The 23856-nt window shown below is 44.6% G+C and overlaps 2 protein-coding genes and 1 long non-coding RNA gene across 3 annotated transcripts in view; all 3 read right to left on the bottom strand.

The window, feature by feature from the left end:
• The window catches only part of LOC138769436 (uncharacterized), a 60126-nt gene extending 55738 nt beyond the window's left edge, over nt 1–4388 (bottom strand). Inside the window, exons 1-4 of the mRNA XM_069947920.1 lie at nt 4323–4388; nt 1993–2139; nt 1344–1508; nt 855–1006 (exon numbers count right to left, since the gene is read on the bottom strand). Coding sequence (XP_069804021.1) covers nt 855–1006; nt 1344–1508; nt 1993–2139; nt 4323–4362 — 504 coding nt within the window. The 5' untranslated portion in view covers nt 4363–4388. The remainder of the gene's footprint in view (nt 1–854; nt 1007–1343; nt 1509–1992; nt 2140–4322) is intronic.
• A 25-nt stretch (nt 4389–4413) lies between these two features.
• Nucleotides 4414–13911, bottom strand: LOC138768636 (multiple epidermal growth factor-like domains protein 11; the record flags this gene model as incomplete). The annotated part of the gene is made up of 9 exons (XM_069946588.1): nt 13785–13911; nt 13493–13693; nt 12534–12713; nt 11692–11883; nt 11041–11265; nt 10367–10516; nt 9859–9962; nt 9513–9727; nt 4414–4543 (listed from the first exon to the last, which is right to left on the bottom strand). Coding segments are annotated over exons 5-9 (810 nt in total), but the record flags the coding sequence as incomplete, so codon positions are not given.
• An 8638-nt stretch (nt 13912–22549) lies between these two features.
• Nucleotides 22550–23602, bottom strand: LOC138769437 (uncharacterized). Its single transcript, XR_011359258.1, has 3 exons — nt 23518–23602; nt 22817–23050; nt 22550–22624 (listed from the first exon to the last, which is right to left on the bottom strand). It is a non-coding gene; the product is annotated as an uncharacterized lncRNA (long non-coding RNA).
• Nucleotides 23603–23856: the final 254 nt, after the last annotated feature.

Below are 23856 nucleotides of genomic sequence, written 5' to 3'. Positions count from 1 at the left end.
TTTCTGTGGAGAAAGTATAAAGAAAGATTAAATAACATTCCATGACCTAAGCAAACCATTGAGTAACTCGATACTACTCCATCTTGTGTTGTGGAAGGAGGTCACTGGGTACGCACAGATCCTAAAACTAATGTGTGTATCAGGGAGGGGCTTGGATAAATAGTAACCTTGCTATTATAGCAGGGACACAAGTATCTGAATAGGAACTAAGAATACCAGGAAAAACCACAACATATTGCAGATAATGGAGCAAGTAATGAGGAAGCACATACTCCACAACAGGTGATTAAAACCAGTCCTGTCCTGAAGAGTAAAGGATGCCAGGAACAGGAACTGACCATGTGCGAATCACACACACAAGGGAGTTCACCGTCCCATATGTCTATGGAATATCAATAGGATCTGACATAGATATCCGAGTAATGAATGCCCTACAACAACCTTGGGAGACTCTAGGCTGCCCTGTTATAGTCAATAGACAGACTCAGTGTCGGCTGTATGAAGCCAAGTGTTAGCTGCCGGACCACCTGAACAAGCGTTCACACGTACAGGATCTGCAGCAGATTTGATGTTGCAGATTCAAGGCAAATCCAATCTGGACCATGAAATCTGCTGCGGATCTGCTGCAGATTCAAATCTGCTGCAGATCCTGTACATGTGACAGCACCCTATGGGTGCGTTTACATGTACAGGATCTGCAGCAGATTTGAAGCTGCAGATTTAAAGCAAATCAATTCTGGGCTATTAAATCTGCTACAGATCTGTTGTGGATCTGCTGCAGATTCTAATCTGCACCATCATATCTGCTGCAGATCCTGTACGTGTGAACGCAACCTTAGAAGAGTTCCTATTACCTTTGGGCACAGGAAAGCAGTAGGGCTGGTGGAGGTGAAATTTCCCGGGCAGAAGAATCCAGCTGAGCACAAGCCTGTGGGTGAACTCAGACCAACACTGGCACAGAAATACCCAGCATAGCATGGCACACAGCTGTCCACGGAAGAGCCACCTAGAAAAGAGAAGCAAGGAAAGGTACAGAGGCAATACATAATGAAATCCATTTACATTGTACATGACATATACACTTCTATATTTCTAGGATGTCCCTGGTAGTCCCTGTGGATGGATACCATAAAAACAAGTAAGATGGGTATTCTTTCGTTTTGGAGAGATTTTTGGCTTGGGAATGTTCTAAGATTCCTAGTTGGAGAGAAACACTGACTTGAAGGGAAAGTCACCTTCCCAAGGTGTTGTAAGAGGTTTATTGTGGATATCCCGTATTCCATGAAATCAAGTCAGGCACTTAAAATTATTTTTGTGTTGAGGATCTGGGTAGGAGCACATACCTGTTGTATTCTTCAATGTCCCAACAGGACAGGGTTTTGGAGAGAGGGTTCCTTCAGGGCAGTAATGGCCGATGGGACAAGGGCCATTGAGAGGAAAGCGAGTAGTCCTCTGAGGAATATTGTCTGCTGCTTCGCCTTCACAGTAATATCCGGCAGAACACAGGCCTGTGGAAGGAGATATGGGATACAGGATACGTTATACTGGAATAATGTTGTAATATATAATATAGCATATGAAGCTTTTGCTGAAAATCATTGTGGATTTAACTACAGACAATAAAATTAGAGAAATGTGACTGCCCCGACCTCTGCGGTAATGTTCGGGGAGCCCCCACCCTGCGTTCATCAGGAGCTCTATAAGGAGGACCCAGTAAGATGGGGCTATGAAAGATGTCTACCTGGCCAGTGATCACAGATCAATGCAAGCAGGAAATTTACCTTCCTACAAAGATAATATGACAGCAGGGCGGCCATACTGACATGTAATACCAATCCTGCAATTCCTACTGTGCATGAAGATAGTGGTTCAGGTCTTTGGATCTATTCCTCTATCCATAGATATTTCTATCTTATTTCTTTCTATAGATAACAAACAACACAGTAGCTTTATTCCATCCCCTGAAAAAAGATTTTAGGATGAGTACTTTACCATCAGGCTCAGTATTCGCCTCTCCGCGGCAGTATCTCCCTGCTGGGCATCTCTTACATGAGGCAAGTGTCAGAGCGCCCCCTATAGGATTAAATGTGCCAGCCGGGCATGGGACTGGTACTGCAGTCATAGCCGGGCAGTAATAACCTAAAGAGAGAGGGAACATAGACAAATCCAACATATAACGCAGTCCTGGGCATTGTACGTCCCTAGCTAACTAGCTCTGACCGGCCCCGTCAGAGCGTTTGTGCTGCTGAATCAATGAGAAGCTCAGAGTGTCAGCAGGACTATGAAAATTACGTTTACGTATACAAGATTCATGGGGTTCCAAAACATAATGTTCAGAGTGCTGCTGACACAGTGTACGCCGGAGTACAGGCCCCTGTTCTCTCCCCTCTCCTTTTGCACAAACACACTTACCCTCACCTTGCCTGGTGTAGACCTCCAGCGTACGTTCTCCTAGCTTACAAGCGACTTCTTCACAAGTCACAGAGCATGCCCACTACACCCTCATATAGAAGTCAATAGATAATGGTCACAACTCACCTTGTACCTCCTGCACATTAAAGGAGAAGTTCGGGCAAAAGTATTTTTAAATATGTTATTACCTATGGAAAGTTAGACAAATTCCTAATGTACATTAATTATGGGAAATGCCCATATACTGCTATTTCCCTTAATTTAGTAGATCATAGAGACTTCAAATTCTCTGAAATACCGTGACGTCACGAATCAGGTGGAATTCCAATGGAGTGTCCAGCAGGGGGCGCACTATATATAGAATTCAATGAGTACCATTGACTTCTATATAAAGTGCGCCCCTGCTGGACACTCTATGGAATCAATGGCTGTCAAGATCAATGGAATCAAGGTCTGCATGCAAACATATACACTGTACTACTCCCCCATCATCTGCTCATAGTATGAGCAGATGGTGGGGGAGTAGTACCAGGGCCATCCCCATCACCAATCCGCCACATATGTTCTGTACTACTTCCTCATTATCTGCTCATACTATGAGCAGATGATGGGGAAGTAGTACCAGGGCTATCCCCATCACCGCAGCCCCTATGTCACTCGTACGTCTGGCCTACTTCCTCTCTGAGACCAGGGCCTCAATTACAGCAGCGGACCCGCCCGGCACGCTGGACGTACAAGTGACAGCAGGGGCAGGCATCAGCGGCGGCGACAGGTGGTCCAGGCGGGTCCGCTGCTGTAATTGAGGCCCCGGTCTTAGGGAGGAAGTACGCCTGAGACCCGGTCCTCAATTACAGCAGCGGACCCGCCCGGGACGACGGACGTACGAATGACAGCTGGGGGGGCATCGGTGGTGGCAGTGATGGGGATAGCCCTGGTACTACTTCCCCATCATCTGCTCATAGTATGAGGGGGAGTAGTACAGTGTATATGTTTGCATGCAGACCTTGATTCCATTGATCCTAATTAATGTACATTAGGAATTTGTCTAACTTTCCATAAGTAATAACATATTAAAAAATACTTTTGACCGGAGTTGTCCGTTAACCTCTTTAAAGTCACAGAGCATGTCCACAAATGTATACCATAGAAGTCCCAGAACAGGGACTTCTTTTCAGGTCAGAGAGAACAGTCACTTATACTGTGCAATAGAAGTCAGTGAGTCATCTTTAGACTACAGTTTTCCCATGGTACACTGCTGCTGTAAAGCACATCTCTAAATGCTGTTAAAAGCAGCTCAAGCAAGATGACTTCCCCAATAAACAGAAAATGTACAAAAAAATATCGACCAATAGAATAAAAAAAAAAAAAAAAAAAAATGAAAAGTGCTACATTCCCTTTAAGGCCTAGACAGCTGATATACAGCTGAGACAAGTAGGAGATTGCCCTCGCATGAGAAGTGCTTGAGCGCAATGTCCTTGAACATGCTGTAATAGACACAGGTCCAGTCATTACAGAGATCGATGATCCCAATAGTGAAATATTCAGGAGTATGGCAGGCATAATAAAGAGATAAATCTTCACAATTAATAAGGTTGGCTCTAATATACCATCTGTTATCTCAACTAATTCAGCTGCTTAACACAGTAGTACTATAAAGGGGTCAGATGATTTTTATAATGTAACACCTCTAAAGAGTGGCATAGCCATAGTAGTCACACGTGATACGGGACCCACAGGCCCCCCCCTAACCATGCTAGCACCTTGGCTATGCCCCCCATATGCACGGAATGCTACAGATCTATCATTTAGAACTAGATGTTGTGTTGTCATTCCAAATCATTGGATGTTCCAGGTGGTCTAGCATGCTTACAGGGTCCAGGAGCTCCAGGCTATTTTCTGCGGGCACTTACCTCTAGGACAGGTTAGCGGTTCCACTGTAGACACCTGCATACAGCTACTCCCAGCAGGACACGGCAGGCACATACTAGACCCAGACATAGGGCTGAATGTTCCAGGTTCACAGGGGATCTCAATACTTGTCCCACTGGGACAGTAGAATCCAGCAGGACAACGATAGCCACGAAGGTCATCTGAAGGGCATGACACTGAGCTGCCTTCCTTACACACATACCTGAAAATGTGACACAAAGATTAACTTATCTAAGGGAAAGTTGAGGATGGACACAAATATATCTACTGAAGATATATATTACACTAAAGGGGTCGGGTGGTGATTTTTTTTATCACGTTTAACCCCTATCTCCACCGACATCATCTTTCAGTAGACGTTCATGAGAGCACCATACTTCTTATACCAACAGCTGACAAAAGTGTAAGGTGTATGGGTACCTTAAGTGATTATAGTCCGTACTCGAAAGATGTGCTGCTGACTGGAATCACAGGGCAAAGCCCAGACAGTCAGGCAGGCAAAATTGCAGAAACCACATTTTCAATTAGGCTTTCACTATATAAACAAAGAAGCGCAAAAAACGGTGCGATGGTGGGAACACAACCTAAATAATTCTTCAGGCTGATACAAAGTTGGCACCAGGATACAACTGTGTAAATCCTGTGAAAAATTTTAAGGTCAGGAATCTACTCGAATCTATAGCAAATTTGCATGTGTCCAATGTGCATATTACTGCAAGTGCGCCCTAGATTTCAATCACAATTTCCATGGGAAAATGTTTGCAGCACGTGGATGAGTTGTAAAATCTCAATCACATGGAGTGTACTGTAATTCAGCAAATCTAGTAAGGAGATCTGTCTATCTATCTATTTAGATCTATCTATCTATCTATATATATATATACCTAATATATATATATATACACACACACACGTGTGTGTGTTTGCATTATATATTGATTACATTTGTTGACCATTAACCATCAGCCAATACATAATACACCAATCGCTGTGACTGTTTGTTGTATACGCTATGGTATAGATCAGTGACTTGTCAGGAATCTGCATTCCGCCAATGACTTCATAAATCCATTATTGATCACATATTTAATGGTGCAGAAGATCAAACGCTACTTGGCTCTGAGAGAAGCGCAACGCAAAGCGAAGATAAATTTTGTTTTCTATCAATATTTAGTGGCGGGCAAGGACGGAGCATTTTGTGTGTAATGAAGCGCACGTCCCTGCAGATCTGTCTGTCTGTACATCGCCCCTGCTGCTGATTTATTCATTTTTTAACTTTGGAGACATTAAATCTTCACAACCTTGAAAGTCGAGCAGTGTCAGATATTAATGGGTTTCATAACTAGAGTTTTACATGGCAGAACATGAAGCATAAAGACTGCAGGGGGCAGCAGAGCTCCGGATCCACATCTGTAGCAGTGTCCTTATTGTAACTGTACTGAAAGCAGAGCTGCAGGGTAAAGCATGGGGGGCAAAGACAGACGTGTGAGACAATGAAGACAATAAAGACAATGTCAGACTCCAACAGACAGGACAGCAAAGGGACTGTCCAAATCCCGATACTGATGGATATTTAGCACCTAACTCTCTGCAGCTCTCGTCGCTGAGTAGGTATAATATGGTGCCAGCCAGCCACAGAAGCAGCTTTGACTCTGGCAGTATGACATGTACAGCCTACAACATGACATCCTTTAGAGCCTGGTACATACAGTACGGGTGCATTTACTACACTTTAGTGTTCCCTGCCAGACACACAACCCAACAAATGGGATGTGAGCGGTGATGTACACAGTACTGTATGCACTGCACCTTAGAAGTGGAATACAAGTGTGTTGAGCTATCCCGCCGCATAGTGAGACACAGAAACAGAGTCACGGATTGTGATAATGGCTGCTGCGTCACTATTTTATATGCAACATTTAGCAAAAGTCTACATATACCTAATGCACAGGTGTAGGTTTTATACATTCCTATACCTTCTAATGTAAAAAAAAAATATTCTCCATGTGAATAAAGTTGTTGAACTAAGGCAAATCAACTGGTGCCAGAAATTTGTAATTTACTTCTATTTAAAAATCTCCAGTCATCCAGTACTTTTCAGCTGCTGTATGTCCTGCAGGAAGTGGTGTATTCTTTGCAGTCTAGAGAGCAGGAGAGGTTTTCTATGGGGATTTGCTGCTGCTCTAGACAGTTCCTGACATGGACAGAGGTGGCAACAGAGAGCACTGTGTCAGACTGGAAAGAATACCACTTCCTGCAGGACATATAGCAGCTGATAAGTACAAATCTCTGGCACTTTCTGTTTTGAAAGAATTTTTTTTCCACAGGAGTAACCCTTTAAATGGTTTTCTTCACGTTTCTATTTTTAATAAACATGCAAGTGGATGGTGGGTGTTCCAACACATAGGATGTTCCAATGGCCGTGTATTTATACAATTTTAAGTAGTAGAATTGAAAGGGTTGGATTTAAAGAGGAGTTTTCATCTTTGCATGGATTACTTGTGCACATTTGTTTCATTATTTTTCATTCGTATTTCAGAAAAATGATAACAGCAAAAAAAAAATTTTAATAAAAAAAAATAATTGAATAAAAAAAAAAATACACACAACAAAAACTGGACAAATAGTAGAAGAAAAAAGGATCATATTTTGTGAATGATGCCTAAAACAAGTAAGTTATATGCATGGAAACATAAGGTTTTATGTCTGTGTGTTTCACATATGTTGGGGACAAGAAAGTGTGGTATGCTGCCTTATTATATTGCCATCTTATACAGACATAAAGAAGGTTAAAAAAAAAAGTATTAACTTTTACCAGTAAAAGTCTATGGGTATATTGAGTGATATGTGTTGTTGCATTCATTTGTATATATGCTTAAAGCGACTCTGTACCCACAATTGCTTCCTATTCCCCACCTGTGTGTATAATGAACATGGGCTGGATCGTTAATACACCTGTGCAAAGCTCAAACAGCAGTAAATGTTCCTGGATCATTCCTAATGATGAGGAGGGTGGGGAGGAAGGACATAGAGGTTGTGCCAGCCTAATGCATATACAAATGCAAGCCCCGGCCGTTTGGCACAGGCTGCAGGATTAAAAGTTGTTTTTTAGGACAATAACTGCATCCCTGCCGAACGGACCCCAGGACAGATCTTGGATTAAAAGCAGCTATCTGAAGGTACAAGTGGTTTGGGGGGGTCAGGTCTGTCGGTACAGAGTCGCTTTAAAGATAGCAAAATGGTAATGTGAACAGCTCCTAAGTCGGAGTGGCCGCTCATACCTGTATCCTAATATAGAGTCCTTAGGGGCTCCGCTCCCCTCACAAGGAGGACTGGATCCCACAAATGTTCCTACATTGGCCTGGACCCTGGTCAGTGTTTGTTCTGATAGAAGCTTTTTGTCTAGAGTACGATCCGGATCAGTATAAATAACATTGCAGCCGCAGGATTGTATCATCCTCTGATGGAGAATTAGATGAGTCCATTAGACTTCATTACAGACATCATCACTTTCCGTCTCCTGACAGATAATTACAATTTAATGACTAATATTTCACATAAAAGATAATGGATCGGCTTCATCAACATCGGGAGACTCAATGTCTGATTTACTGCATAGCACAAATGCCATCTTATGACAAATGTCGCAGCATGATGCAGCCCTAATATGACATATAACGCATCTGATCCACCTTAATACATGAATATGGAGTTTATAAGATGTCCCAGATATGTTTATAGTCTGTATCATGCCCTCCTGCCATGCACATACTGATCTTATGGCAGAGAAATGTTGTGTGCCACAGTGACACCTGGTGTCCACATTATTAATTACAGCTCTTCTGTACTAACACAGCTCAGAAACTGCACTGCAATGGTAAAATACTGTGCAATTCACACTAGTTACATAACTGATAGGAACTAGCACAGCATGGCCCCTTTATCTAATATCTATTATCCATCTTTATCCCAAGGCCCCCTCATAATTGGATCTTTCCTATATGGGGATTGTAATGGTGAGGAAATGTTTTCTTGATGCGCCCTGACTCCTTTCCATGATGGTCAAGTTGAAAGTCAGGGTTATCTAAGCATCATGGCAACCACATTCATCCCTCCATGGTAGTTGTTTCCACTATGGGAGAAGGAGACTGTCAGCAGAACAATGCACCAGCCACAAGAGTTGTATAACTAGATTGGCTGCGGGAACATGGCTGCAAGTTTTCTCTGCATCTCTGGCATTTATTGTCCCCAGATCTTAAAACAAAAACATGGCCACTTTTCCCCCCATTTCAGGTGCGATTTGCAATTAAGCTCCAATTACTTCAATGGAACTGAGTTACAAACCCCACCCAATCTGGAGACAAGAGCGGGGCAAAAGTGGCCATGTTTTTGTAGCACTGGATACCCCCTTTAAAGGGGATATCTAGTGCAACAAAAACATAGCCACCTGCAGAGACAGCACCACTCTTGTCTCCCAGTTTGGTTGGGGTGTGGCAACTGGAGACAAGAGTGTTGCTGTCTTTGGAAGACTTCCATAAGGAGATATTTCTATAGGATTAAAGAGGTTAAAGCGACTCTGTTCCCACTGGGCTACCCCCCCAACTACTCATACCTTTTTGTAGCTTATGTGAAGTCCTTTCTGCTGGTATGTTTGGCCGCACTGGTTGTGCTTTCATAATGCAAAAAAACAAACTTTAGTTGAGGAATTGCTATGTCTAAGAGGCGGGGCCGAGAGCGTCCGTGCCCTAGGGAAGCGCCGCCTGTGTGGTGTTGTGCGCCTTTCCCCCTGCCCCCGTGCCGCCCTCACAGCAATCCTTGGCATTGCACATGCCCCATGGTTTTGACCCCCGGAGCCACTGCAGTGATGTTTGCGGGTCAGCGCCACCTCTCATGTCTGTCAGCGCCCCCTGCAGGTTTCTGCAGATGGGTAGTAGATTTTTTGGCTTGGTATATATCCCCAGTCGTGTTATAAGACTCCCCCAGTATAAGAAACACTGGCTTGGTTGGACATAACTTTGTGGTATGAGAGCTATTTAGCCCATAATCAGAAATTAGAAAACAACAGAGAATTTAAGCACAATAATAATAATAATAATATTACATGTTGGGGGCTTTTCACCATGGGACAAAATATAAATAAATTCACTGATGGAATAGAAAAGATCACCAACCCAGGAGAGCATGGCAATGCCAGGGCAGGATCAGACAGGCCGGCCTGAGCACAGTAGTGTCCTGCGGGGCAGGGCTGGCACTCCTCCAATGTACTGAGACCTGCAGCCATTGAGAATGACCCTGGAGGACAGGGAACTGGAGACCGGGTACCATTGGGGCAAAAGTGACCGGCGGGGCAAATGTCATTCTGGGGGAAATGCAGATCAAAGGGCACCTGTAATGCAGAGGCATAGATTTAGTGATGTGTCGTGTGCAAACCTGTATTATTCATCACATTGTAATTGTAACTGCAGTATCATGGCAGAACAGCTTGTCCCTGCTATATCACAGTCGTGGTCATCTTACCCTTGGTGTTATAGGTGTTGGGTTAATGGCCCCCTGGGAGCAGTAGTACCCTGCATAGCAATAACCGGTGGGCTTGTCTAGACCCTCAGATGAGCAATACATTCCTGGGAAGAGAGAAAAAGAGGAAAGAGGGAAAAAATGTAAATAACCAGGCCCAGGCCGCCATTATCTGTGGTAGAGTTCCCCAACCTGTACCTCTCCCGCTGTGGCAAAACTACAGCTACCCATAGCTGAAGTGAAGACTGTGCAGCTGGACGGCCATATATTGCAGATCACTAAGCTAGAGCAACCAGCAAGCCTTACAGAACAAGGCATTGTGCATTACATGGACACTGACTCTAAATTTACATCAACCATTCCCCCTGCGACAACAGCTGGACAGAGGTCATCAAGGTTATCGCCTCTATAAAGAGTTCTATGTCTGCTGCTCTCATCCAGATTGTGGCCAGTGTAGACCCTCATAATGGCAGAATCCCCATGACACCAGCCACATCCATCTCGTACTCACCAGCTGGGCAGGCCTCGCAGTCTGATATACTTGATGCTCCTATTTTGGGTCCATATGTCCCAGCTGGACAAGGATACACAGCAACAAAACTGGCCCCTGGGGGGCAGAAATGTCCGGATGGGCAGAGAGTGGGCATTGATATTCCTGAGCCTAAAAAAAGCAAATTATATTTAAACTGATCATTCAATAGCTGTGAGAATGTTAAAGGGATTCTCCCCATAATGGATCATTATCACCCATCTACTCTGCCCCCCTGATCACCAGAAGGGGATCCTGAGCCCCAGCCTTCCTCATCTTTGTATTCCGCTACATCAGTCAGTCTTACAGACTTTAAATGAAGCAAATCTGCTCAAGCTCAACTTCCGCCATTGAATTTTCTTGTGTTGTGAGGAGAGGTGGGGGGCTTGAACCCCCTTATAGTGATCAGTGGATGTCCCAGTCATTTATCATCCATTCTGTGGATAACTGATAAAGGTCCATTATAAAAGAAGCCCTTAAAGGGGCAGTAACCAACATCACATCCAGGAGAATTAATAATGACTGTTGATTTTTATTCTTTAGATACAGCTTCAGATACATGTACAGCTTTAGATATATGTACAATTCAGTATATCAAACCAATAACCAGGAAAAAAAAAGTAATAATGATAAAGAGCAAGAAAGATGCCACTCACTGCCATTGCCTGATCCACAGTAGAATCCAGTAGGGCAGGTGCTGCAGGCCTCTCGCCCCTCCAGGGATTGGTAGCTTCCACTTTCACAGGGCACTGGTGCTGCTGACCCGGCAGGACAGTAATACCCACTCGGGCAACGATGGGCAGATGGCCGGGGGGAGATCTGACCAGGGGGGCAAAAAAATCCTGGAGCGCAAAGACCCTGCCACATGGCTTTCCCTGTGCCTAGAAACAGGATTACATACAGGGAGAGGCATTCTATGACCACGAGCTATCAGTCCATATCACACAATGGTCGTCCCTCAAGATGCAAACACAAAAGGAATAAATGCTGGCTAAGCCTGACGATTTTAGTGAAACCGGTCAACCATCTAACATGTAAGGGACCAAACAATGCTCTGAAAGCAGATTCAGGGGTGAAAAGGATCAGGCATATTGTGTTCAACTGCCTGATTCTTCTCACCCTGAGATAACCTGCCATCAGAGGAGCATGGGATCTGCCTTATCCCCACTCTCTATTCATGTATACTCGACTGAGAGGAGTGTGCATGTGTATGGGGGAATGGGAAAGATAGCAATGTGTTGTGCCATGTTAAGGCTCTGCAAATGAGTGGACAGCAAATCTTTAGGTCTAAAAGGAGGTTAGCTTACCATTACAGAAGTGTCCAGATGGACAGGGGCGGCAGTCATCAGGTTCCTTGTTGCCACTGAGAGGAGCATATGTCCCACTGTTACATGGCACAGGAGAGAGGGCACCTTCTGTGCAATAATATCCAGGGGGACATAATGCCTGGTCAGAGCGGGATGACCGGACATCACAGAAGTATCCAGCCCGGCAGTCTCCTAGCAGAAGAAACAATGAAATAATGTGAACTAGCAGCTAAACCTTCAATAAAAGAGAACAGGTATGTTCCAGTTTTGCAGAGATTATATGAAAATTGAACCAAAAAAGTAAGGGAAATATGTGATAGACGATGGATAGATCGATAATACCAAGAAAATACCCCGGCACTCCAGTTTTGGGGGGGGAAAAGCCTGATTGCTGACAAAATGTATTTTATCAAAAGCCAAAAAATTGTGATACAGTAGCAACATAAAGTCCTCACAGAGAACAGTTTGCAAGCCGAGAAGGGAATTAAATATTGCTATCACTGTTTTTGGACATTTGATGGAATAAATTTTGGCTGCAAACAACGTTTTCACACAACTGGAGTGTTGGGGTCTTCTGTTGGTATTATTGTCGTGGACCCTGATTACGGACCTGGATCTGCCGGCACCCGACCACTAATGGTTCTGCTGACTTGTTTCAGAAAGACAGAAAAATTATTCACTGCAGCACTCCCAAAAAGCAATGTGACCAAAGGTTTATTTAATTAAATGTGAAATTGCAATGTTTCGGTTGTTTCCCAGAACCCACTTGAAAAGAGAGAGAACCAAAGCATTGCAATTTCACATGAGATAGACAGATAGATAGACATATAGATACTATGTACCTGAGATATCTCCATTTTCACAGAACTTTCCAGCCGGACACACATCTCCGGTCACACCATCAGTCGGATTTGCAGTCTCCGCTTTCCCAATGCACCAGTGACCCGGCAGACAGCGTCCAGTTGGTTCAGTAAGACCCTCGTCTGCACAGTAGTAACCAGCAGGACAGGACCGGCACTCAGCTGCAGAATAATATAGAGAGTTGTGTGTGTTTCATGGTGTCTCTGGGGTGAAGTTCTCAGGACACAAGTCCAGCAGTTTGGTTTATGTTCTCTTTATTAATCTATAAGAATACAGTGGTACCTCGGTTCACAAACTTAATTGGTTCCGGAAGGCAGTTTGAGAACCGAGCAGTGTCTTCCCATAGGAAATAATATAAATGTGTTTAATTGGTTCCAGCAGCCACCAATATTTACCTACAATTCACATTTATTACATTGATAAGTGCCTTGTGTAATTACTACAGGACATTACAGAGCAGCACTATACTGTACAGGACATTATACACAAGAAACATTCAACAAAACCAGCAATTACAATACAGTAATCACTTACTCCTCTCTCATCCTTTACTGTATAGTGCCCCCCCCCCCTTCCCAGCACTGTAATGGATGGGAGATGGTGGTGCACTGCCTGTACTACTACTGTACTGAATATGCACTCCAGCAGTCTTATACAGTTCTGTACTGTATGTGAAGCCTCACCAGTGCTAAACTCACCAGGTACAAGCCAACTATCCACGCTCACAAAACCATTCAAAAACCGAGCAAAGTTTGAATTCTGAACATTACTTCCGGGTAAATTTTTGTTCGAATACCGCGGTACGGTACTGTACTTCAAGACTCGATGCCCAAAAAAGTGTTTGAGAACCAAAGCAAACTTTTCTTGAAAATACAGTTTGAGTTCCAAGCAGTTTGAGAACCGAGCAGTTTGACAACCAAGGTACCACTGTAGTACAAACCTTGAGCCGCTAGCCGCCCGCTCGAGCTGTAGGTGCCACGTGGGCATCTTTGTTCTGTTCCAGACTGACTTCCTTGTGGGCAGATATAACCAGCAGGGCATGGCTGGGGAAGGACAGCTCCACCGAAATCTGATGAGTCACAATAGAAGCCTGCAGGGCAGATTTTACAGCTGGATTCTCTCTCCAGGTCTTGGAAAAAACCTGTACAGTATACATAAAAAAAATTAGAGTCAAACACATAGATCAAAATGCGATTCATTTATCCATAGTTCACAATTTAATGGAAGCTCACCATTTATACAGGGAAGAGGAGATGACGTTCCAGAGGGACAGGCGTAACCCTTCGGACAGTAGGACCCTGTGATGCCATCGATAGGTGACTCCGAGGAGGCTCCCAACACACAGTAATATCCGACAGAGCAATTCCCTAAGAAGAAAAAAGAGTCAGTGTATATTACCTCCCACCCAAACACTCCAACATTACAGAGAGGACAATGCTTCAGAAACAGATGCCAACCTGACACCCGTGATAAAGCTTCTCCGCTGCAGAACTTCCCGGCAGGACAAGGCAAACAGGACTCAAGAGAAGACATCCCCTGGTACGGCTGGAAGGTGCCTGGAGGGCAAGGCAGGGGGCACCGGCTCCCGAGAGGACAGTAGGACCCTGCAGGACACAGTCCTCCATGGACACCATATGCTGGGTTTGGAAGCTGAGCATTCAATGTGCAGTAATATCCAGGTGAGCACTTCTCAGTAGGAGATGAGAGACCTAAAGACAGGAAGAGATACTTAGGGCCATACTACACGGTACAGTGAGGTACATGGTACAGCAAGGGCAGTATATATATATATATATAGTTAGTGATGTCTGTGAAGCCCTTGCTTAGGTGAAATATAATAAAGATGAACCAACAAGCCCCCACTAGATCGCTGAGCTCCTACACTGCTGGAAGGACATTATATCCTATATCATAATACTAAGCTATAGCGCAGGATGCAAAAGACATAAAGCATTCTACAGACTATGAACAAGCAGGGAATGCTTGTTCGTGCATGCTTGAAACACGACGTGTTTCAGCCTAGTTGGCCTTTATTACAACTGTTGCAGAACGCAGCCCCCCGTGTGTAATTTTACTGGACTCAAAATAGAGAAAACTGGTTGTAAAGGAATTGCTTCTGGGACACCATTTTTCCTTGGACCTGGCTGTCCCCAGGCAGCTCCATACACATGCCTGCAACTTGAGGATTGAGGTAAAGTGACCAGCTGAGCATTTGGCATGTTTATGGCGGTGCGGTATACAGCAGCATAGTATACAGCAGCTTAGCATACCTGGCTGTGCACAGAACCAGCCCCCAGGACAGGGGGAGCATCCCTCGCTGGATACAAGTCCTGTCTGATTGCTGAATGTGCCGGTTGGACAGGGGTGCTGTCGGCCATACTTTGTTCCTTCCACACAAAAAAAGCCTACAGGACACTCCATAGGTACATAATATGTCCCTGAGCTACGATTATGTGTTTCTTCTGCTGGTGTCAATGGGCCACAATACCTGCAAACACAATGACAGTCACCTATGAGCGCACCTACACTGGCAGGATGCATTTACACCTCTACATGTTGATTTCAGTCTTTCCCATAGAAATATTTTGGCAGATATGGTGATTGGGATCCCACTACTGTCAGGGACTCCAGAGCCTCAGCCAGGTGTGGCATCAGATTTGACAGTACGAACCCTTAATATTATAAGTCAGTAGGGAACTGTTGTTGACCAGCACTGTCATCATAATAGAAACCGTGGTGGTGTGAACAGAGCAGAACCGGTTACAAAATAAAAGAATTATATATAAAGATTTGTTTTGTATGCTTAAAGGGAATCCATTGCATTGATTTCATTTTACCGATAGCTAATTTGCCATTTACATAATCCCTCTTAAAGGGGTTGTGGGGTGTCCCACCACGGGTGTTGTGTATGTGCATCTGAGTAAGTCGTGCAATCAGGTAAACGTGGGAGATGAAGTGCCTTGTGTTCTTCACTTAGTGTCACTACAGTTATATGTACTACCCATATACACAGCGCTATCCATGATATGGTATGTGGGCTGCTGGGGTTTGACTGCCAGGGCTGACTTTAAGTCCCAGTCCAGCCCTGAGCTGAGCCTGGGTGACCCCCATTATACAGGATGCCAGGGAAGCTGAGCCTGAGTGACCCCCATTATACAGGATGCCAGGGAAGCTGAGCCTGAGTGACCCCCATTATACAGGATGCCAGGGAAGCTGGTGACCCCCATTATACAGGATGCCAGGGAAGCTGGTGACTTCCATTATACAGGATGCCAGGGAAGCTGGTGACCCCCATTATACAGGATGCCAGGGAAGCTGGTGACCCCCATTATACAGGATGCCAGGGAAGCTGGTGACTTCCATTATACAGGATGCCAGGGAAGCTGGTGACTTCCATTATACAGGATGCCAGGGAAGCTGGTGACCCCCATTATACAGGATGCCAGGGAAGCTGGTGACTTCCATTATACAGGATGCCAGGGAAGCTGGTGACTTCCAGCTGGCAGTGATAGTTACCATCCTCCTGCTGTGTCTCCTCCCCAGGCCCTGTGCATTCTGGCATGAGCGAGTGGGATGGTGGGCACTGGGGGTGGGGCTTGCCTCGATGGGGGCGGGGCTTAGTGGAACGTCCTGGGACTCTTCCACTTGTGGAGAGGGGGACACTGGTGCAGGACGCTCTGAGCCTGTGTCAGGGGGAGGTGCGGAGGTGTTACAGAGGGGATTGCAGACGCTCCCTTCTGCGTCTCTGGCAGGGTGCTTTATTATCAGAAGCGTAGCTACCTTGAAGACAGGGGAGACGGGCCAGGCGGGCCCCCTGTAGTGCGGGGCCCCATAGCAACTGCCTTCCCTGCCTTCATGGTAGCTACGCCATTGATCCTGGGTGGATCAACTACAACTCCAGGTTGTCGTGACAAGAGCCCAAGGGACCCGCAACAAGCCTGGAGGTTACCGACCATTTGGGGTTATAAACTGGCCATACAAAAACAGGTATCAACATCACACCTATGCACTACTACTGTGCTGGCGTCACGGCAAATAACATCAACACTACTGGCTGAGTACCACAGTTGTTCACCAAAATTTTTTTTCTTTCAAATCAACTGGCCAGAGTGCCAGAGATTTGTAATTTGACAGAATAACAGAAGTGACAACAGAGAGCACTGTGTCAGACTGGAAGGAAAACACCACTTCCTGCAGGACATACAGCAAATGATGAGTACTGGAAGGCTTGGGATTTTTTAATAGAAGTAAATTACAAATCTTTGGCATTTTTTCACACCAGTTGATTTGAAAGAAAAATATATATTAGTGAACAACCCCTTTAATGGTACTGTACATAATAACTAGGAACTTTTGGAGGAAAATGTTGGGATACGTTCCAGCACAATAGAGAATCTTCTAGGCTCTATAATAAAGCTGCATAGTATGGCAACTAAACAACTAAATTGTTTTTGGATGCACCAAGGCAAAATAAAGAATGGCCAGTGGGTGACAACACAGATCATTCAGACCCAGGTGATCCATTAGGCTGGGTTCACACTGCGTTTTTGCAATCCCTTTTTTTATGTTTTGTTTTTTTTCAAAAAACGGATGGAAAAAACGGATGCATTTGTTTTTTCATTGACTTCCATTGTAAAAAAAAATCGGATCAAAACGGATCCTTTTTTTTAACGGACACAAAAGTAGTGTCAGCTACGTTTTTGTGTCCGTCAAAAAAAAGGGATCCGTTTTGAACCTTTTTTTTTTTTACAATGGAAGTCAAAACGGATGCACACAAATGCATCCGTCTTTTTCATCCGTTTTTTGCAAAAAACGGATTGCAAAAATGCAGTGTGAACCCAGCCTTACTGACAAGCACTTACCTTCCTGCTGGGCAGACCTCACACTGACTTTGACCGGTCTTATCCTGGAATTGGCCCATGGGACAGGCCTGAGGCTCGGAGCTCCCAGGAGGGCAGTGATGGCCAATAGGGCACACGTGTTCTGAAAAAAGACGTCAGGGAAGAATTAGGAATTAGTGACACAGGGTCTACATATATTTCAAGGAAAACTGTACTTCCATAAGGTAGTGTGGAGGCACAGGCTATATCCTGCTAGATAGGAGCAGACGAGAAGACAGCAGGTATATAGTCTCTAGCCATGTGTGGCCGCGGCTGTACCCTGAACCTGCTGACTCTAAATTCACCATAGGCAGGTCCACCCTTACAGGATACCTATTGCTTTTTGAACTTGTGACATGTCAGAAATCCTGATCATTGGGGGTCTGGGTGCTGACACCCCCCACCGATTACTTTAATTAAGGAGAAGTGCTGAACAGCCTGCTTGTTTGATTACTGTAAAACTTGACAGAACAACAAGGGAACATATATCTAGCCAACACAAAGGACTCTTCTGATCAACTCTTAACACTTTGGTGTTGTTATTACCTGGATCTTGTGGATATATCGTCCCACGGGGACAAATCCGACCAGCAATGCATTCAGCATCAGGGACAACACTGCCCCAGTGAGAGCAGTAAGATCCAGCTGTGCACAGCAAGCAGTCCTGAGGAGACCGAGCACCCGACACAGGCAAAAAGGTCCCTGCGTACAAATCAAAGTCTTATCACCATGACCATCACCACCACTTCCTGCAGGACATACAGCAGCTGCTAAGTACTGGAAGACTGGAGATTTTTTAATAGAAGTACATTTCAAATCTCTGGCACTTTCTGGCACCAGTTGATTTGAAAGAATTTTTTTTTGCTGAATTTTGTAACGTGAAGTACCTGACTTGTGGCTGTAGACACCTTTACACTGAATTTTAAATGTTATGTATTTATGTCCTGAATGCAACATAAAGCAACTTTCTAAATAATTCCATAAAAAAAAGTCCTACCATTTTGCTGGTATAGACTGTGCACAGTTCCTGTACATAGCTGGCTGTGCTGAAGAAACACTGAACCTCTATCTTCTCTTATTAAAGATAGCAGCAGGTAGATGAAGGATTTTGTACATGCAGATCAGAGATTGGTAAGGGTGAAAGCATCCAAATTATCAGGGAGGGAAGATCACACAGACTGTAGATAGAAAGGAAAGCACAAGGAAAGAAGGGGTGAATCACACTTGTTGTGCATGAGTGTAGAAAGAGAGAATTCACTGCAGAGGAGAGACCACACACCCCTCAGCCTCAGTGACAGCCAACACATTTTTCACCTGGTGGACATGCGGAGGGTGAGGAACTTCCTGCAACACAGAAGTGACCGGCGGGGCAGATGTCACCCATCTCCCCATCTCTGGGATTTGGGAGAGAAGAACCAGCTGAACAGTAAAACCCAGAGTCACAGGGACCAGATTCTGAGTCTAGCTCAGGAGATGCACAGTATTTCCCTGGAAAGAAGTTTAAGAGTGTTAAGTAAATGAACATTATATAGAAACATAGAAGACTGTCGTCAGAAAAAAGCCCCCTTGGTCCGTCTAAGTCCGCCCTTTTAGTATTTCCATTCTTATTATCTTAGGATAGATATATGTTTATCCCAGGCGTGTTTAAATTCTGTTATTGTCAATTTACCAACCACATCTGCTGGAAGTTTGTTCCAAGTATCTACTACTCTTTCAGTAAAGTAATATTTTCTCACGTTGCTTCTGATCTTGCCCCCAACTAACCTCTCACTGTGACCTCTTGTTCTTGAGCTCAGTTTTTTACTAAAAACACTTTCCTCCTAAACCTTATTTAGTCCTTTAACATACTTAAAGGTTTCAATCATGTCCCCCCTTTCCCTTCTTTCCTCCAGACTATACAGATTCAAATCCTTAAGTCTTTCCTGATATGGTTTCTGCCTCACACCCTCCACCATTTTTGTGGCCTGTCTTTGGAGCCGTTCTATTTTATCAATATCCTTTTTTATGGTCAGTGATACACCGGGTGATGTGCACATAAAGACATGATAAAGAAATAAGAAATGATCACAATATAATACCAACCAGAGCTTTATAGACCTCATGGTGAAACAATGATTGCTGCCTACTTCTAGGCTCAGATTCCTCTCACATAGAAGTGTCCTCCTTGTAATACACATTTAGCCACTGTGGGGCACTGTGGTGCTGCAGTGTGTGTAATCCCAACAAGTCTATGTGAATAGTGATGCATGAGTGTATATAGAAATGCTATATACATAAATGCTATATACGTTGCTGCTCAATAACTGATAACTAGTAAAAAATAGCCTTTCACTCTGCTCCTGTGTGTACTTTCTATAGTTGATTGCGCAAAGAGTGTAGAGTGCCTTGGAAAAAGTGTACTACACCACCAATCATGCTGTACATACTGTATGTGAGGTCTGTGTGTTAAGGGGTGTAAAGGTTTCTATAGGAGCTCTGATTTCTCTCTAACCTTCCTTGTATCTGCTTTCCTCCCTATCTACAGCCTGTGTTATCTGCCCCCCATATTCTCCTCCCTGAATACAGCTTAACTGAGCTGTCCTCTAAGTATGCACTCCCCCTATCTACAGCCGGTGTGAGACGCCCTCCTTTTTTGCGCTCTTCCCTATCTACAATCTGTATGGGACACTCTGTATGTATGTTTTCCTATTTAAAGCCTGTATGAGCTGCCCTCCATGTATGCCTTACCAACTCTCTACACTCTGAACTGCTGAGTATAATCACTCCCCTCCCTGCTGCTTAAAAGTGGAGAAAGAAACCCATCAGATACAAAGATATATGACAGATTTCTCAAACACAGCACAAACCAATGCTTTAAAGTGCAACCAACCAAGAAAGGACAGAAACACACAGTAATACCTGGAGTGCAGGGAATAGGGTGGGATGAACCGCGGGGGCAAAATGTTCCTGGTGGGCACATCCTACTATACGAAGAAACATTCGATGATTCCACAGGTCCTAGTGTACAAAGAAAACAGATGATTCCACAGGTCCCAGTATACAAAGAAAACAGTGAATAGACTTTTATATACCTACGGTACATATAAAACTAACAATACACATTAGATCACATTCTGCTGGACCCACTGATTCCATCATCTGATCACTGTTATGGCAAGGAACCTGGACTCCTTTAGCAATTTCCATTAGTTATCATTGACAACATAAATTTTGTATACTCGTCTGAAATTAGAGCAGTATATTACCTGGAACCTCGAGGAGATGGACGGGTTTATCGGATATCGATCCTGCAGGACAAAACCATCCAGGTGCACAGAATCCCTCTGGCCTTTCCAATCCAAGTCTTGAACAGAACATCCCCGGGGGACAGGGCAGACAGGTGCTGATGTCAGGGGCTCCCTCACCCCCGCTGTATGTACCCGGCGGGCAGGGGTGCTGCTCTGCAAATTCTGTTCTCCTTGGACAGTAATATCCTAGCAGGAATTTCACATAGAGAAATAATGGTGGTGTAAGGTGGATTATAAGGGACATAATACAGCAGATAATATACAGAGATCATGGCTTTACAATATTGCATTGTGCCCTGTGCAGTCACAATGGTGCAAAGTAAAATCAAGAAAATAAATCTCTTTACCTTGAGGACATATGGATATGTTAGTAGATCGTACAGGGCAATAGAAACCTTCTTGGCACTCAGAACAGCTGGCTTGTCCTAAATACTGTGTGTAGGTCCCTGCAGGACATGCCAGAGGAATAGGACTCCCCCGTGGGCAGAAGTGACCGGCAGGACATGGGCCGCCATTGCTGGTAACCTAATGGAAGAAATGCATTGTAAATCTCACTGTATTACATCCAATGTATTATAAAATACAAGTACCAAGAAAGACAAAGCCAAGTTCACATCTGTGTTGGATCTTGTCTCGGAGTACATTATATTGATAAAGTAGAACGGTGAAGCGCAAAGCAAAGTTCTTCTTCTTGAAACAACAGACACCATAATGGAACCTGATAGACAGACATTAGCCACCATTGATATCAGTCATGTGACAGATCTGGGAATCCATCGTTTTCATTTTACTGCTACTAATGCGATGCCCTGGCCCCTGGGGGCCACTTCCGCAGTGCTGGTGTTATGAGCGGGCAATGACCGGGGCAGCTGCAGGGGTTATACTTGTCACGGTATAGGCCTGAGGGCAGCACAGCTGTAGGGCCGGTCTGTGGAATCTGCGGGTGATGATGGGCATGCGATTCCTCGCTGCACCTAGTCAGGGCACCAGTTAGTGGACACCAATGCCAGGGTTCAGTAACAGCGGTTTTATTATAGATGAGGTAACTAGAAGCAACAGTTCTGTCCGGTTGCAACCGGGTATATAGCAGGCTTTGACAAACAAGGCAGGAGTGATGCTGCATAGGCTGTGAGAATACGTGCCGGATGATGGGAGCAGGAGTATGAGAGAAAGTAGCGTTGCTAGGTGGATTAGCTTGAGAATAATACTTGCTGTGAATACTTGAAACGATGATGAGAGATAACGGAATGACACCCAGATGAGAGAAGGAACTCCGGACACTTGAGCAGGAAGATACAGCCGAAGACTTGAATACAGCAGAGCACTCGATCCACACTTCTAGAGGTGAAGTGGGACCTGCGATATGCCCAACTCCTCTGAGGCAGGAGAGAGACGACACACACCCTCCTTGCTTGGAAGCAGGGGGAAGACTCACTTGTTGGGAGGAAGTGGGAGGTCACATGGTTGCCCCTGGCCAGAGTTAGTCGGCCATTGGAGGAACCATGGTTACAGGGCACTGGCTTGGTCACGTGATCAGCAGCCTTGCATACCACTGCACACTGTAATAATACACAGGAATATATAAGAATATGAATGAGAATACACATAACCAGAGAATACCAGGGGAAAACTAGCAGCAGTTGCAGTGCAAACAATTACCAGAACAGGCATTGACATAGCAATAGAAATGAGCATAATAGGAGTAGTAGTCTGCATGTTCTGGGACACTGCACTATGATGAAACAGAAAATCAGAGGTGACGACATAAACGTGAACTCAGCAGAAGACTTATACTGCTGCACATTACCTCAGGAGGATGAGGAGACACAGAAGCTCCCGGGCAGTAGTAGCCTTCATCACAAGGCCCGCTTGGAGTGGCCAGTCCAGGTTTATCACAGTAGTATCCTGTAACCATATAAAGATGAGGAGATCACTTGGTCAATGTTATTTATTTTACCCAGTTACAAAATGTACTGAATCGTCTTACACAAAACTATAAGTCTGATGAGTTCCTGTTGCTCTATAACATGATGCTGGGAGACGAGTCTGCACATTTAACATGACAGGTTTCCAGAAACAGGGCTAGCTTTACCTTACCTGGTTCACAGAGCACACAGGCTCCAGGCCCGGTGTTCGCTGAGGTGTTACTATACGAACCAGCAGGGCAAGGCTGAGGAATGGCTGACCCAGCTGGGCAATAATGGCCTGAAGGGCACACATCTCCTAGAATCCCTTGGCTCGGGGTTGGTGTATTCATAGAATGTGTACAGAAATATCCTTCAGAGCAGAGGCTAGACACCTGGGGAAGTCCAGGAGCATCACAGTAATATCCTACAAATAAAAAATACAGTAGATGGGCGTATATTTACTTACTCTGTGCAATGCCTAGTCAGCCAAAGCTCCATTTTTTTTCACAGTAGCCAATTTTGTACTGATGGGGCTACTTAGCACTAGAGACGAGGGAACTTAGTTAGTTTAGGTTTGCGTTCACCTGAATGTTTAGCATTTGAATCCCGGAGTCTGGAGAAGATGGATTCAGCCTATGGCCTATGGCCACATCCATGGTTTCCAGGAAGACCTAAGGATAAATTCATCTTCTCCAGACTCCGGGATTCAAATGCTAAGCATTCAGGTTAACGCAAACCTAAACTAACTTTAAGTTCACTCATCTCTACATGGCACCAATGTGCTATGTCAACATTCTGGTTGCACTATACAATCATATATACTAATGTTTTACTTTTTGCTGTACTACCGTACATACAATGCACTTCTCTTTTCTCACTCATGAATGTCACCTGGGTCACAAGGCAAGCAGTCCTCCAAGAGGTGGCGTCCTCTGTGTGGATTGTATGTGCCCCGGGGACATGGGAACTGTTCTGAGGAGAAGGTCCCTTCAGGACAGTAGAACCCAGGAGGACACTCCTTTCCGTCCAGAGAAGAAGTGTTACTGAGGCAAAAGAACCTGCGTCCAACAGGAGAAGACACAGACCAACATTAATGAGAGAGCAATAACTCCATAAAGACAATGGTCTGGACCAGATCTTACCCTTCTGTGCAAGGTCGGCAAACACCTTGTCTTTCTATAGGGTTAAATGTTCCAGGAGGACAGGGTTGAGGGGAAGGGGAGCCAATGG

Source organism: Dendropsophus ebraccatus, chromosome 12 (assembly GCF_027789765.1).
Source record: "Dendropsophus ebraccatus isolate aDenEbr1 chromosome 12, aDenEbr1.pat, whole genome shotgun sequence".
NCBI lineage: Eukaryota > Metazoa > Chordata > Amphibia > Anura > Hylidae > Dendropsophus > Dendropsophus ebraccatus.
Note: the sequence above shows the minus strand (reverse complement) of the source record. Positions and strands in the feature narration are given on the sequence as shown.